The sequence below is a fragment of the Lepus europaeus genome, chromosome 3 (genome assembly GCF_033115175.1).
Source record: "Lepus europaeus isolate LE1 chromosome 3, mLepTim1.pri, whole genome shotgun sequence".
NCBI lineage: Eukaryota > Metazoa > Chordata > Mammalia > Lagomorpha > Leporidae > Lepus > Lepus europaeus.
In genome coordinates, this window is record NC_084829.1 from 1,430,977 (window position 1) to 1,448,225 (window position 17,249).

The following is a 17,249-nucleotide window of genomic DNA, read 5'->3' on the forward strand; positions in this document are numbered from 1 at the left end:
ATAATAAAACTGCCAACCTGCTGTGTAAGGGGCTGCACTAAGCCCCGTACGCTAGGTTCTGACCCATGTGATGCTAGCAGGCAGGAGATGTGATTCTGCACTTTTGCCCACGAAGCAACGAGGCCTTGGATTAGAGGACGGTTGTGGTAGAAGCACTGGTTAGAGTTCAGTCCAGCTCCACAAAGCAAGCTCATAACCTCTGCCAGCACAAGGTGGCAAGAGGTAGTGGCCACAAAAGGAACACAGGAAGTACGATGGGGTACGAGGGAAGTGCAGGCTGGGGGGCACAGGCAGACCTGGGCCAGCAACTCTGCATCTGGCCTCAAAGGACAGAGAAAATGAAGCAAAGGGAATGGCACTGAGACAACCCACTGCTAACGGGGCCAGATCAGAAACGTGTTTCTCTGCCAGTCTTCAGGGGGTGACAGTTTAAATGTGCTGTTGTTACAGTCAGGACAAAGACCAAAAAAATGGGTACACTGAAACGTTAAAGGACATACTTTGCCAAAAACTTATGACTGACATCCTTATATTTCATTGACTGTCAGCAGGGTGCACTGCCTTTGAAAAAGTAACGCCAATGTTAACCACATCCCACGCCTATCCAAACAAACACACGATGTTAACGAGACATGAGAGTTCTACTCTTCTACCTGCTAAGAGACAAGCTCACGTTTAGTTTCTTCTACGAAAGAAAGTCACGGAAGGTTTTACCTATTTTTTCAGGTTTCAGCAGCTTGAAAGACACTGTTGAGGTTCCTTTGCCACCCGATTTAGTTGTCACAATAATGTCCCCTTTGTCGTTCTTGGCTTGCCCCACGCGACACACTATTTTACTCGCAGACATCCACTCGGCCGTCAGGAGGCAGTTGTGTCCACAAATCGTGAGGCCTGAAAACACAACGGAGCTGAGAACAGCAAGGACACAGCCTGCAGCGCGTCTAGCACGACAAAGAAAGAGCAATGTTTCCCATTCAGTGGCCACGCTCATTGCTGAAGGTACTCCATAGGATTTGCAAATACACTGTTGCCTCTATTAATCTTTTTCCTAACTTGTTTTTTCTCTGATATTAAAGACTCCTTTCAGGCTATACGTTTCGTCAAACATGCGTAGAATTGGAAAATACCTGACTATGGTCCCCATGTCAGGGCATTCCAGATTATTTAATCAATGAGGATCACATATATTTCCAGTTTTAGAAGGGACACTTCTATGATTAAAGTAAGTTATTGATAAAGAAATTTAAAGAGTGTTAGTAATGGGGTGTGGTGTGTGTGTGTGTATAAACATATACATACATATATACATGTATGTATATATATACCATTCCCTAACAACATTCTGTATTTATCCATCTTCCTGAAAAATATATGTATATTCCTGAAAATATCTATAGAATGTTAATAAGTGGTATATGTATGTATATGAATAGATATACACACACCATTTCCTAACAACATCCTGTATTCATGCATCTTCCTGAAAATAACCTGCATATACTTTTCTAAGTGTTCAACCACACACGGTATTGCAGAATGACATTTTAAGTATAAATTCCGTGAAATGTCCTCGGGCACTCCTCAGTTGCTAGCTCATTTCTCCTATCTGCCCACCGAATCCTCCGATGGAAACCCATGCTGCCTTGGTATTTTCCTAGTGAGACTTCACCACACTACGTGCTGCTCTTCCGGTAAACTGGCACTCACGGCAGGCCCCACCCATGACACTGCCCTCTCCAGTACCATATGAATGAAACTTCAAGCAATAACCAAGCAGGGAAGTGCTAAGACACATATGTGAACAGGCAGGCTCTCCAGGGAAAATGAACACCAGCTCATCGACCACCACGCTGGCCAGCTAGCATTTTTCCATTTCTGCAAATGAGAGACCAGTGGAATAAATATTTCTGGAAAAAATAAAGCAGAATGTGTGTGGCACAGACCCAGAAACTTCACACTTTCTTTTCTAATTATTTAACTTTGTAAACTGCCTAGCAATCAAGTTTGGCAATTGCAGGAATTTTTTTTTTCCATCCAGATACCAGGAATACCTCAACCAATGCCAAATTTGGTTTTAAAAATGGAGAGAGGGATTCAAGAGACATTTTGTGTAGTAAAAACGTTATGCTAATCATAAAGGAAGAAAAATTACTACTTTATTTATGTATCTGAAAGAGGACGACAGACACAGGCAAAGAGAGAGCGTTCCCCCGCCTTGTTCACTCCCCAAATACTCACAGTCTCCAGGACTGAGCCAGACCCTCAGTCTAGGTCTGTCACATGGGTGTCAGGAACCCAACTACAAGTCATCACTTCCACCTCCCAAAGTGTGCAACTGGGAGCAGAGTTAGGACTAAAACCCAGAGCCTGCAGGATGGACACAGGCACCTTGGCAGGTGAAACACCACAGTGCTTAAAATCACCAGTGTTAGGTGCTCCCCTAAAACATCTATTACTTATTCATTTATGCAACTTTGCTTTTTTTAATATTAGCATTTAAATTGCCTTTAGGACTAAGTTTACTGTTCATATCTTTACTATGTAATGACACATCTTTAAATACATTAATAATTCAAAAATTTTTTCGAAATGGGAATGTCTTTGAAATCCTTCCTGATAATTTTTGTTATCAAAAATTTAAGCCCCCCAAGATAAGTACTTTTACAACTCATACTTGCTCAAGTAATTTCATGCATGCATACATACATCAGCCTATGTATTTTTAACATGAATGACAGGGGCCAGCATTGTGGCATAGCAGGTTGTTTCTGCCTGTGACAATGGCATCCTATATGGGCGCAGGTTCGAGACCCGGCTGCTTCTACTTCTGACCCAGCTCCCTGCTGATGTGCCTGGGAAAGCAGTGGAGGATGGTCCAAGTGTTTGGGCCCCTGCACCCACATGGGAGACCCAGAATAAGCTCCCGGCTCCTGGCTTCTGCCTGGCCCAGTCCCAGCCGTTGCAGCCATTTGGGGAGTGAACCAGAGGATGGAAGATCTCTCTCTCTCTCTCTCTCTCTGAAACTCTGCCTTTCAAATAAACAAAAAAAAACTTAAAAAAAAAAAAGAACAAGAAATGCTTTAATTTAAAACCTGCTTAATTAAAGATAGTAGATATTTTTATATCACTACAGATCAATACACAATTTAATATTTTTAATTTTACAGTATCAAAGAGTTCTTGTGATTTTAAATATTACCTCACTTCAGAAAGGAGAATAACTCAGCAATAAACATCAAGGCATAATGTAAAAATATAAATAGTAGCTTCATGTAAAAAAAACTCCCTTCCTATATAAGTTCTCTGCTAGGGAATTATCATATGACTAAAACTGAAAATGGGAACAGATTTCAGACACACAAAGCCTTCAGGACATATTCACACAAGTAAACACGAATGATATCCACAAAGTTAGCACAAAACTCCCCACAGACCAAGCAGGCCATTCATCCAGTAGTACCTATTTTCAAGGTTTCTCTGATTTAAAATTGGACCTGTATTTTTACTCCAAAAATTAAAAATCAGCACATAATTGAAACACAGATTCTAACAGATCATTTTGAACGTTAGGAAAAGAAAATAAGATTATAATACCTCTTTCTTCACTTCTTACACGCATTTTTGCTAAGTTACTAAAAGCTAAGAAATCTGCTTCATGAAACATAATAGCATCATTTTTTTACAAAGTAACTTGTAGAGTTCCAAGTAAAGTACTTTTTATAGTGTTTTACTTGGCTAGTGTAGATATCATCTGAGTTAAAAACACTTAAATTATTTAGCAGGCTAAGTTTGCTTTTTTAAAAAATGGTTTCTTGGCAATATATGGGGCAGGTTGAAAGCTGAACCGGCAAGGTTTACAAAAGTAATACACACTTAGTCAAATAAGAATAGCAATGCCTGAAGCTAAAGCAAGATTAAAATTCACACAGACTAGTAACTGTCATGTTTTGGCACTCAGTGACTGCCAGTTAAAATTTTGGACACAATTCTCATCTATATATTTCCATGCATTCTGGAGATTTTTTCCACTTGGGTAAAGAAACATCTGCAACGAGCTATGCCAAAAACCAGGACAGGGCAAACATTTGGCGCAGCAGTTACGATGCCCACGTTCCCCGTCGGAGCGCCTGGGTTTGAGTCCCACCTCTGCTCCTGCTGCCAGCTTTCTCTTACACACCCCAAGGGAGGCAACAGCTTACATCCGAAGAACGACGCGGGTCCCTGACACCCACCTGGAGGACCTGGACTCAGTTCCTGGCTCCTGGTTTTGGCCTGGCCCAGCCCCAGTTGTTGCAGACATCTGGGGAACAAACCAGCAGATACAGGACCTGCGTGTACCTGTCTGCCTGTCTGCGTCACTCTGCCGTTCAAATACATAAGTAAGAAGTAAGCCAGCAGCAACCCACGTCATGGGAGGGGGGAAACACAGCATGTAGGCCAGCGTCTAAAAACACTTAGGCCATGCCAACCGCCTGCACGACGTCCTAACATTCATGCTCCTGAACTTCCACTCTGCCAGAAAAGATGAAAAGACCAAACTCATCCTGAAAACTACACCTCGGCTTGCTCTAAACAAGTTTTCACGGGGGAAGGCAGGAACGGGAGCTAGCAGGACAGGGCCAAGCAGTCCTCTTGCCACCTGAAGATGGGCTGTAGCCCTGCTCTGAAGAGCCCGAAGAAGACAAGACCCTGGATCACGCACGGAGCACTTGACTCAGCGGCTGTGTCAGGGAGGGGAAGTAGAAGGTGTGGACACCAGGAGAGGACGGCAAATCTCCACTGCAGACACCTGCTGAGGGACTCACGGAGGGACGACACAGACAGGACGCAGCGACCGTCACGGAAAACAAAGTCCTCCTTTCAGCTTTCATTCAGAGAAGCCCTATCACCTTCAGCACTCTAAACCCCTTACCTATCAGGTCCGTGGGACCAGTGCCCAGGTTCTCTCCTCTGATTGTGACCTTTGTCCATGGTATTCCTTCATTGGGAGAGATGCCTGTCACGAGCGGAGGTTGTCGCACGCGAGACATTGTACCTCCTGGATCAAACTGGTGATCTAGTTACAGTACCTGTTAAATGAGAAAGAAAACATTAATGCCAATTGAGATAGCCATTAACTAAAAACATGAAAATGTAGACATTCTGTGCCAAAATATAAAGGCTCTTAAACACAAACTTCTGAAGGCTTTTTGGCAGTCACGTATCAATCAATACCCAGACCGTAAGTTACTAAGGACACTCCAGTTAGAAAGAATGACAGGAAACACATCAGCGTAACAGCCTTCCCAGAATTGTCAACCGCGGCAGCCAGAGTCAGTCATCATTTAGCTCCATGCCTACACTGCTGAATCCCAAGTGTGCAGTGGGAGCTCTTCCAACATCAGAGACCTGTGTTTGAACACTGGTGTTCCCGTTGACTAATTCTGTTCTAAACCTATGTCTTCTACTTTGTGAAACAGAGCTAACAGCTGAACTCATGCCACAAGGTAACTGAAAACTAACAGGAGCGTCTTGAGGATGACGGTACCGAGCACGCAGTAGGCAGCAACAAGTAACGAGCGCTCAGTAACACACCCTGCAGAGTTCCTCAAGTTCAGGGTTCAGCTGCCCAGAAGGCAAGGGGGGTGAGTGAGCTCAGAGCAGAAGCAATGAGAACTTGGTGTCTAGTCTGAGACACCAGGACTCAGGGTCCCCAGGCACAGCCGGGGTGCAAGAGGTTCTGGGCAGACTGGAGGCAGGAGTCAGTGTGAAGCTGTCCAGCAAACTTGGGATTCCTCAGGTCCCTCTCTTTGCTCCTGCGCTCCCAGCATGGCCACCAGGCAAGTAAGGTCTCCTCAGCCAACTCCACCCTGTCCAGCCAATCAGAACATTCATCTCTAGGGCAGGCGAAGAACCCTAGGAAAAAATGATCCAAAGATTCCGGCATGCACACATCCTTCCCCAAAATGGGGACACACCATGTGACAGAACAGTCACAGGCAAACCTGCCCGCACACAAACCAAATCAAACCAGCTGTGAACAGCTCACTTGGAAACACAGAAGCCTTATGGATGACAGGTAGAGAAAAAATATGGAAGACAGACAGCAGACAGACACTGCAGGTGTAGATGCACAGAGTTGCACTGGCTCTGCCTCGCCACATTTCACATCCTGGCCCCGGCCTTTAAAGAGGCAGTCCGGGTAAAACACGGCTGGACCTAAACCAATAGACTGTGTCCTTATAAAAGGAATCTGGACACAAACACGAACATAGGCAAGCCCCTGCAAAGACACAGGGAGACGAAAGCCACTCCAGCCACGGACACAGGCCTGGGGGATCCTCCGTCCACAGCCCTCAGAGAAAAGCAGCCCTGTCAGACCTCCAGCCGTCAGCATCAGGAGAACATCTGCTCCTGCTGTTGAGACGCTGGTTCACAGAGCTTTGTCAGTCAGCCATCGTAAACCACAGGCAGCAAAAACAAACAAGATCCTACGATACTGTGAAGTTCTATGCCAATTTGACATCAAGAGAGAGGAAAAAGAATAGGCTACCTTGAAAAGGAATCAGCTCAAGAATAAGAGCTTTGGAAACATCCAAGTCAGTCAAAAGAAACAAGATTTGTATAATCCTAGTAATTCAGGAACCAGCCAGTGGTTTAACCAAAGTTGTAACAGGGCTGAAATAGACAGATACACGTTTGAGAGGCAGAGAACGGGAGTAAGAGGAAACTGAAGTTATCAAGTTTTAATCTGTCATAATGGAAGAGTGACAGCTAGTGTCTAAAATTGACCATCAAGAAATCTCAGGGGGCTGGCGCTGTGGCACAGGTTAATCCTCCGCCTGTGGCTTCAGCATCCCATATGGCTGCTGGTTCTAGCCCCGGCTGCTCCTCTTCTGATCCAGCTCTCTGCTATGGCCTGGGAAAGCAGTGGAAGATGGCCCAAGGCCTTGGGCCCCTGCACCCATGTGGGAGACCCAGAAGAAGCTCCTGGCTCCTGGCTTCAGATCAGCCCAGCTCCGGCCATAGCTTCAGCCGTTGCAGCTATTTAGGGAGTAAACCCGCGGATGGAAGAACTTTCTCTCTGTTTCTCCCACTCAATGTCTGTAACTCTTACCTCTCAAATAAAATCACAAAATCTTAATTAAAAAAAAAAAAGAAAAAAGAAATATCAGATTAAATGAAGACTCTGACACCGCTAGAAGTGGGCACCAGAAGAGAAAGCTAAGTGATCTTGGGGCACACTGTACAACGAAGTTCAGCCATGGACTCCAGCTAAGGAGAGGACAGACTGCATGCAGGCTGCACACAATGGATCTAGTGACATCACAGCCACCTTAGGCTGAAAGGCACACTCTGTGATGTTTGCATAATTATAAAAAATTGCCTAACTACTCATTTCTCAGCGAACCTCTCCCCTACAATGCCCCTTCAAACCCCTCCCACCACTGAGCAAGGTTTCTGGGAGGGGGACTTAAGTCCTCAGAATTCCCCCTACAAGTATCAGAGCACACTCACTGTTAACAGGCCTCTTGGACCACACCTGAGCCGAGGCCAACAAGATGACTCAGTGTCAGGGCTGGCCGTGCCCGAAAGACCATGTGTGGGCTTCCAGCAAAGGGGTAGCGACCTGATTGCCTCTGGAGAGAGGTGTGGAATTGGCTTCATCACCACCGACTTAATCTTTCATCCTGAGTAACTCATTTAATACAAACTAAACAGCCAAACGATACTTTAAGAAGAAGGCCCACAGAGACAGTCTCACTCGTCAACAAACCTAGTAAGATGCCTGAATGCCGTCTCACGCTCTGCTCTTTCCCATGGTTTCCACTGAATCAAAACTCAACTCCTCCTCTCAGTTCTACGAGAGGTCTTCAGAAATTCTGTGAAAGATGTGCATTGATTTAAAAAAAAAAATGTACCAAAATAATCTTTTTTTTTTTTTTTTGACAGGCAGAGTTAGACAGTGAGAAAGAGAGAGAGAGAGAGAGAGAGAGAGAAGTCTTCCTTTTTCCATTGGTTCACCCCCCAAGTGGCCACTACGGCCAGCGCGCCATGCTGATCCGAAGCCAGGAGCCAGGTGCTTCCTCCTGGTTACTATTTTTCCATGAACTTTCTGAAGTACCTTCACATTGCCACCTTCCCAGCAAAGACCTTCACCTCCCCACCCTGGATGCAGAAGCAGACTTCTTACTGGTTTCTCTGCCCCTGTTCACTCTCCATGGCAATGCACCCCCAATCAACACCAGCTAGTTCTCCAAAACGTAAGATCTAATCATTATCACCCCTGCCTTCCAAAAGAGTTGTCTGACAGCCACTGCTCTAAGGCCACCAGTGCCCTCAGCTCTTCAGAGCAGTGTCACACCCCTTCCCAGTGAGACTCTTCCCACTTCCAGCCTGGCCAAATGTGGCCATTTGGGGAAATAAACCAACAGATGGAGGCAGCTTACATGTGTTTCTCTCTCTCTCTCTCTCTCCTGAGTCTTTTCCCTCTCTCTCTCTGTAATGCTGCCTTTCACATAAATAAATCTTAAAAAAAAAAAAAAAAAGGTTACAATAGTTCAGAGGCCACTTCCTAGGTAAAAAGACAATCCAAAATGGGGAAAATATCTGCACATGACATATCTTGATAAGAGATTTGTATCCAGGATATACAATGAACTTATAATTCAACAATAAAGACAAATATCCCAATTTAAACATAGACAAAAATATATGAACAGTTTTTCCAAAGAAGATATACAAAAGTACATGAAAAGGTTTCAAATATACATCAGAGAAATGCAAATGAGAACCATGATGAAAAACTATATCATACCCATTAGGAAGAACGCAAGGATGTGCAGAAAATGAAACCCCGCTCATTGCTGGGGGAAGTATAAGAGGAGCAACCACTCTGGAAAAGTTTGTCAGTGCCTCAAAAGAGCTCACACAGAGTTACTATATGACCCACCAGCCATACTCCTAAGAAAGTACAGGGGTACTTCAAACAATTCCTGGAAAATGGAATTAAAGTTTATTTTGATGCAAAAAAAATTTTGAAAGCCATGTATTTTTTGTTATAAAAACATACTTTTCATCAACTTTTTAAATACACCTCAAATGTATCTATTTAAAAAAATTTTTGCCCAAAAATAGACATTTTTTCATTCTATTTTCTATGAACTTTTTGAAGTAATCTTGTATATACCCAAGAGTAATGAAAACATATGTCCATGCAAAAGCTTGTACATGAAGGCTCAAGGAAGTATGAATAACAGCTAAGGAGTATAATCAACTCCGTGTTCCAACTAAGAAATGGGTAAATAAATGGTATATTGGCCAGCGCTGTGGCAAAGTGAGTAAAGCTGCCGCCTGAAGTGCCAGCATCCGATACCGGTAACGGTTCGAGACCCGGCTGCTCCACTTCCAATCCAGCTCTCTGCTATGGCCTGGGAAAGCAGTAGAAGATGGCCCAAGTCCTTGGGCCTCTGTACCTACATGGGAGACCCGGAGGAGGCTCCTGGCTCCTGATCAGCACAGCTCCAGCCATTGCGGCCAACTGGGGAGTAAACCAGCAGATGGAAGACTTCTCTCTCTCTCTCCCTCTTTCTCTTTCTCTCTCTCTCTCTGCCTCTCCTCTATCTGTGTAACTCTGACTTTCAAATAAATAAATCTTTAAAAAAATAATAAATTGGTATATCCAGTCAATGGAGTACTATTTGGCATTTTAAAAGTTGTGAAGTACTGACATATGCTACAAAATAGTGAAACCTTGAAAATACTACGCTCAGTGAGAGAAGGCAGCCACAAAGGACCACAGCGTGTGCTTTCACCGACACACGATGCCTGGAATAGGCCAGCATGTGGAACCCAGGAAGAGGGCAGTGACTGGCAGTCAAAGCGCTAACACTGTGGTGATGGTTGCACAACTACAAGAATATACAGAAATATACTTCATTACTCAGCTTTTGATGGGTGAATTTTGTGGCATATGAATGAAACTATTTTAATAAGAATGAAAAATAAAAGTTCTTCCGATGGGAAGTTTAGGGAGGACGAGAAAGGCTGGAACCAAGCCTCTAAACAGAGCTAATGCCATCAGGCCCAGGCTCCCAGCCCCCTGTGTCCTGGCCCTGCCTTCTGATCGCACTAGCTAACCCGCCGACCTGAGGGAGTGGCACAGCTGTCCTTACAAGATCCTAGTGACTGGACACACGAGGTCACCATCTTCCGCAATGGGGAACACAAGATGAGGCCACATCATCTAGAGGGGTTTGTTTAGGGGACTCCCAGGTCCAGGGCATCCAGCCCCGAGGGGCCAAAACCTACCTGACCATCATAAAAATTCCCTGAAGAGCCCAGCACTGCTGACTAAGCAGAGGAAGGCCCCGAGCATCCCTGACCAAGCAAGTATGTGGACATGGGCTGAACACACCCCTCTATGCCCCGACTTTAGTCTATAAGAACCTTTACCCTGAAGTCCTTGGGGAGCCTGGGAAGTAAGAGAGCTGCCAGGCTGCTTGCTCTGTGCATCACAAATGAAATCCTACTTTCTTCCACCACCCGACATCAGTGATCGACTCTCTGTGAATCAGGAGAGTGGACCCAGGGTTGGAGGTTCTACAGCAAGTCCTCCAGCTAGCTTTGGGGGCTTGTCAAGTGAACAAGGTCTTTGACCAACTCTGTATCAGAGAACCCAAAATCACTCACTCAGTAGAGACAAATACTGGATTCTCAAATTTCCTCTGAGAGAACACCCCAGCACACCTGGCACAGGGCAGCTGAAATGCAATTACAAAGCCACAGTCTTATGGCTCAAGGAGTTGGAGGACAGGGTTTTGGGCTAACAGGATAACTAAAAAAAGAACAAAATCCTGGAGAGAGGGAGACACAGACGTCTCCACTGCTGAGATGACCAGTGACTAGATGACTGGTGACTGGGGCTCTCAGACAGCTCCAGGATGGAGGCCGGTCACTGGAAATACCAAGGCTGCGTTCAGCCACACCACCAAAGTCGAGGGCAGGAAGGGCACTGAGGGCATCCATGATTTAATCAACTCTGCCTGGCCAGCAAAGCCCCAGTGAAAACCCAAAGGGATTAGGGTAGGAGAGCTCCTAGAGAGGTGAAAAGAAGCAGGTTTCAGAGAATGGCCAGCCGGGACACTCCACAGCCCTTCCCCCACCCCCGTCCTATGGCTTCCATCTGGCTGCAATACGCCGGTAAGCACCAATAAAATGTCTCCCTGAGATCTGTGAGATGCTCTAGCAAAACAACCGAACTCAAGGCGGCAGGGAAGCTGCCTGACAGCCAGCAGATCACAAGCTGAGGTCAGAGAGTGGCATCTGAGTGGTACTGTCTTTGTATGGGCTGAGCTCTCTGTGTGTGGAGTCTGTCCCCAGGAGGGCAGCTGAATGAAGACACCCAGCTGGTGCTTGCTGGAGAAGCCCAGGCTGGTATGCAGGGAAAACCCACACACTTGGGGCTGAAGTGTTTTACTGAGGTAGTGGCCAAGTGGCAGTAGAGAGTAGGAAAAACTCTGGATTTTTTTCTTTCTTTATGAGAGAAAAGGCCGACAATAAAAATGGACCCCAACATGAGCCAGATATCAGAATAGATAAAAAAGAATTTCAGTCTACAACAAAAACATTGTTAAAGAAACATAAATCACAATAAATTGAACAGATAGGTGTTCTAAACAGAAAGATTCAAATTGTAAGAAAAGAAATGAAATGGAAATTCTAGAACTGAAAGTATATATTTTTAAATTAAAAATATATTGAGTTGAACAGGATTGAAAATATTTGACAAAATAGTGAACATGAACACAGACCAACATAATTATAGAAATAAATTTACCTATATATATAGTGCTACAGAACACAGGTAAAGTCTCTAATGAAAAGAAAAGATGCCAAAGGCATTTTCAAATCAGAGAAAGCTCCCTGCCAGCAAATATGTATGACATCTGAAGAGTACCACATGCTAGTTTGGAAGGCGGCTTTAGGACGGGAAAGTCATGGGCTGATCAGAAAGACAGAAACCCAAACTGTGTGTGCACCTCATAGAAGAGGCTCACCACATCTGAAACAAAACCTACCCAAGGGGCCAGCGCTTGGGCGTAGTGGGTAAAGCCACAGCCTGCAGTGCCAGCATCCCATATGGCGGCCGGTTCAAGTCCCAGCTGCTCCACTTCCGATCCAGCTCTCTGCTATGGCCTGGGAAAGCAACAGAAGATGGCCCAAGCCTCGGGCTGCTGCACCCGCGTAGGAGACCCGGAAGAAGCTCCTGGCTCCTGGCTTCAGATTGGCCCAGCTCCAGCCGTTGTGGCCATCTGGGGAGTGAACCAGTGGATGGAAGACCTACCTACCTATACCTCTCTCTCTCTTTCTCTCTCTTTCTCTCTCTCTCTCTCTCTCTCTCTGCCTCTCCTTCTCTGTGTAACTCTTTCAAGTAAATAAATAAAATAAAAAAAAAAAACCTACCCAAAGTGCCGAAAGAGATAAATACATAAGAAGTATCCCCTTTCAACACTGCTAACAATCAGAGGAAACAAACACAAAACAGTAAAGCAACAAAGATGCAAACAACACTAGACAACATTTAGGAAACAGGGTGCGCTGAGGAGCTCACACCACTTCTACACGGCTCCTGCCGAGCTGCGTAACCCGTACACACTCAGCAAGGGCCCCCAGACAAACCCAGATTCCTGGACACTGCACAGTAACTGAATTCTCTGAAAATGTCAAGGTGAATAACATTTCTTAAAAGGCTGAAAATCAGTCTACATTAAAGGACACTTTATGGGACATCGCAACTAAATACAATGTATGATTCTGGATGAATTCTACAACAAAGTATGTAACTGGATATATGGGCAGCATTTGCATTTATACAAATAAATATTTCTATTTATATTAGCAAAATACACGAATAAGCCAATGAGTAAATAATAGATATGCTGGGTTGATTTAATAGTTTACGTAAAATTATACAAGTTTTAGCAGTGAGTAATGGGATACACCACTGCTATCTCTTTAATCATGTAGACAAAACAGTAGAGAGCTTATTTCTAGAATGTGCTTGAAAACAATTATAAATTGATAAACATGAAATCTGGTTCTGTAACACATACTAATAAAAATTTATGGAACTGCAAAGATACACTTCAGCACAAAATCAGAACAACCGCCTTAATAAACAGACACAGCCACAAGATGCCACGTGACACTGAAGAGAGAACACAGTCAGGAACTACTGGATGATCATCTGCCTCCATGAGCAACGACGACCCGGGGAATGCTGCTTTCAATAGGCGTGGAAATCCAGGCCACCAGGGGTGGTGCCTGAATCAGCTCACGGACAAGCCTGACCTCAGTGCCACAGCACAAGTCAGGTCAACACGTGGCCCTCAGGGGGTTACTTTAACAGCCTGATGGAGTTCACAAAAAGAACCAAATTTTAAGTAGAAATATTCTGCTTTCCTCGTTTTCAAAAGATATTAGTGTGAAAATTTATTTTTTTAAAAAAAGCAAGTGCCATTGACATTAATATTACTGAAATGACGATAAATAGAAATACCAGATTGTCAGGGAGCCTTTACAATAGTGGTCTTGGTCCCCAACAGGGAACACACCAGCATTTCACAGAACAGAGCCAAGAGACTTGATCAAGTTAATGTCTAGCACCCCTATCTGAAGAAAATGTAATCCAGAGGTAACAATCACTGTGCAAATCCTGGCAGCCTGGCCTATTACAGTCTTGGAGAAAGAACCAGCCAGCGGATGGAAGATATCTCTCCCCACTGCAACCCTGCCTTTCAAATAAAACAAATATTAAAAAAGAAAGAAAGAAAGAGGGGCTGGCACTGTGGCACAGCAGGTTAAAGTCCCAGCCTGCAGTGCCAGCATCCCATATGGACACCAGCCTGAGTCCCCACTTCTCTACTTCCCACCCAGCTCCCTGCTAATGCACCTGGGAAAGCAGTGGAAGATGGCCCAAGTCTTTGGGCCCCTGCACCCATATGGGAGACCTGGAAAAAGCTCCTGGCTCCTGGCTTTGGATCGGCCCAGCTCTGGCAGTTGCGGCCATTTGGGGAGTGAACCAGTGGACAGACGAACCTCTCTCTGTTTCTCCTTCTCTCTGTCTATAATTCTGCCTCTCAAATAAATAATAAATCTTTAAAACAGAAAAGCTCTCATCTGTAGCTGTCATTATGTCACAAAGATTTTCCAAATGTAATAAAATGGTCTCTGAAAATTTTTCATAGGGTCACTATTGAACAGAAAGCCTGACTGCCTGTCATAAGCCAATTTGCTGAATTACAAGAACACACAGCCTTTAATTAGTCATTTAGGACAAAGAGGAAAGCGCTAAGACTAAAGTGAAGAAGCCTCTCCTAACAGCATGTCCCATCTCTGGAAGGCACAGTGACAGAGTAGAGCAGCGATTCTTACTCACGTAAGGAAACTGTTACAGACACAGAATCAGTCACTTTATTAGGCAATGCCCTGGCACAACACTAATATACAAAGGACTAAATTCTACAAATGGGCAAATACTAAAAGTTGACACTATCAAAATGCTGAGAATGTCACATATACACACATGCATATGTTAATGAGCTGTAAGTGATTATACACGGGCTTTCAGCTTAAGAACGGACCTACATAATTATGTCCTGCCAGCCACCAAATGGGCAGTGCGCTCACTGAAGGTATCACGTGATGCAGGTCCAGATTCATTCATTTAATGTAGCAAGTATTTTTCAACTGCCTGGACCTCAGGTGGATGACTCGAGCTCTCGTGGGTCTGGAGGACAGGTTCTTTGACCTCACACAATAAAGTGAATGAGGCTCACGCAGACAGCAACACAGACAGCGAAGATTTATGAGAGCAAGAAAAGCACCCTCAACCTCAGAACTAGGGAAAGTGCTCACGGAACCAACACTGTGGTACAGCGTGCCAAGCCACCACTTGAGACACCGGCATCCCATATCACAGCGCCAGTTTTGAGTCCTAGCTGTTCAGCTTCCAATCCAGCTCCTTGCTAATGTGACTAGGAAGCCAGTCGACGTTGGCCTAAACATTTGGACCCCTGACACCCATGTGGGAGACCAGGTCGGACTCCCTGGCTCCTGGCTTTGGCCTGGCCGGGACCTGACTTGTGGCCATTTGAAGAGTGAACCAGAATATAGAAGATCTTTGTGTCTCTCCCTCTCTCTGCTGTTCTGCCTTTCAAATAAATAAACCAATCTGAAAAAACAAAACCAATTTGTCATATGAACAAGCCAATACAGAATTCAGCAAATATTTACTGAGACACCAAAAAACTATACTGAGACATCCACTTCCAGATACAAAGTAGTATTTTATTTTGTCAATGCTTTATTTTCAACAATTAGTGAAACATAAAAGGCACAACATTTTCTTGCCACTTAGCAGTATCTCCCTAAAGAAACAAAGGGAACAAGCTAAAATAATTTATAAACTTGTAACTCTATCTATGTGTTAGAATGAAATCTGGTTTTCCATGGAACTATCATTTTGTAGCAATCAATCAATTCCTCACTCCCTGTATGAGTCAAAGGCATCTTCAAACAATTACAGTAACACCCTTTAGAAAGGTTTTGAATTTCTTAATTTAAATTTTATCACTTTAGGTCAGTAATACATTTATACAGTACTCTAGATATATTTTTTTAAAAGATTTATTTATTTGGAAGGCAGAGGCAGGAGAGAGAAAGAGAGAGACAGAGAGAGAGAGACCTAGAGAGAGAGATGGAGAGAGAGAGAGACACAGGTCTTCCATCCACTGGTTCACTCCCCAGATGGCCGCAACGGCCAGGAACTGTGCCAATCCAAAGCCAGGAGCCAGGAGCTTCTTCTGAGTCTCCCACACAGGACCCAAAGAACCTGGGAATCTTCTACCACTTTCTCAGGCCATAGCAGAGAGCTGGATCCGAAGTGGAGCAGCCAGGACTCGAACTGGCACCCATACGGAATGCTGGCACTGCAGGTGGCAGCTTTACCTGCTACACCACAGTGCCAGCCTCTAGATTTATTTAAATAAACAAAAGGATATTTATGGGCCAGCACTGTAGCGTAGTAAGCTAAGCCTCCATCTGCAGCTCCTGTCTGTAACTCTCATTAAATAAATAAATTTTTTTAAAAGTTTTATTATTATTACTATTTATTTGAGAGATAAAGTTCCAGACAGAGAGAGGGAGAGACACAAAGAAAGATCTTCCAATCATTGGCACACTTCCCAAATGGGCCGCAACGGCCAGAGCTGGGCTGATCTGAAGCCAGGAATCTGGAGCTTCTTCTGGGTCTTCCACGTGGATGCAGGAACCCAAGCACTTGGGCTATCATCTGCTGCTTTTCCAGGACATAGCAGAGAGCTGAATCAGAAGAAGAGCAGCCAGAACATGTACTGGTTCCCAAATGGGATGCCAGTGCCACAGGCAGAGTCTTAGCCCACTACACCACAGCACCGGGCCCAATAAATAAATCTTTAAAAAAAAAAAAAAAAGTGTATCTGTGAAGTAAGACTTGATAGAACAAGCTCAAAAATTTAACACATATGAATAATTTACAGCCTGGGTTCCAACAGTAAAACTGGTACTCGTACTCCCTTGCATTTCACAATTAAACTAAAAACTATAGTAAGAGTGTGCCGTTCATTTTAAAATTCCCATGTTTATCATAAAAGTCTTTTAATGTTATCAGTAGAAGGACCTAAATTTTAAGACATTTAGGTGGTCTACTGATTTTTCTTTAATATCCACTTATCTCTGCAGGTTAATGAATAACCTAAATAGAGAAATAAATTATAGGGGTGGGTGTTGGCACAGCAGCTGAGTCACTGCTTGTGACATCCTCATCCCATAGCAGAGTGCCTGGACGGAGTCCTGGCTACTGAGCTCCCAACCCAGCACCCTGCTAATGTGTACCCTGGGAAGCAACAGCTGACGGCTCAAGCAGTTAGGTCCCTGCCACCCGTGTGGAAGACCTGGACTGAGTTCTGAGCTCCTGGCTTCTGCCTGGTCCAGCCCTGGTTTTTAAGGACAGTTGACTGAACCAGAGAATGGAAGATCACTCTTTGTCCATCTTTCTCTCTGTTGCTCTCTATTTCAAATACAATGAAATCCACTTCTCTAAAAATGTATTAATTTTATTTGAAAGGCAGAGTGAAATAGACAAAAGAGGGATTGAGAGACAGAGAGAGATCTTCCATCCGCTGGTTCACTACACAAAAGGCTGTAATGGCCAGGGTTGCCAGGCTAAA

The 17,249-nt window shown here is 44.4% G+C and overlaps 1 protein-coding gene across 4 annotated transcripts in view; it reads right to left on the minus strand.

Annotated features, from left to right (window-relative positions):
- Positions 1–17,249, minus strand: part of EXOC2 (exocyst complex component 2) — a 211,867-nt gene that overhangs the window by 168,654 nt on the left and 25,964 nt on the right. For all 4 annotated transcript variants that reach the window (XM_062183810.1, XM_062183824.1, XM_062183817.1 and 1 more), the window contains exons 2-3: positions 4,913–5,069; positions 715–891 (exon numbers count right to left, since the gene is read on the minus strand). In XM_062183810.1, coding sequence (XP_062039794.1) covers positions 715–891; positions 4,913–5,030 — 295 coding nt within the window. In that variant the 5' untranslated portion in view covers positions 5,031–5,069. The remainder of the gene's footprint in view (positions 1–714; positions 892–4,912; positions 5,070–17,249) is intronic.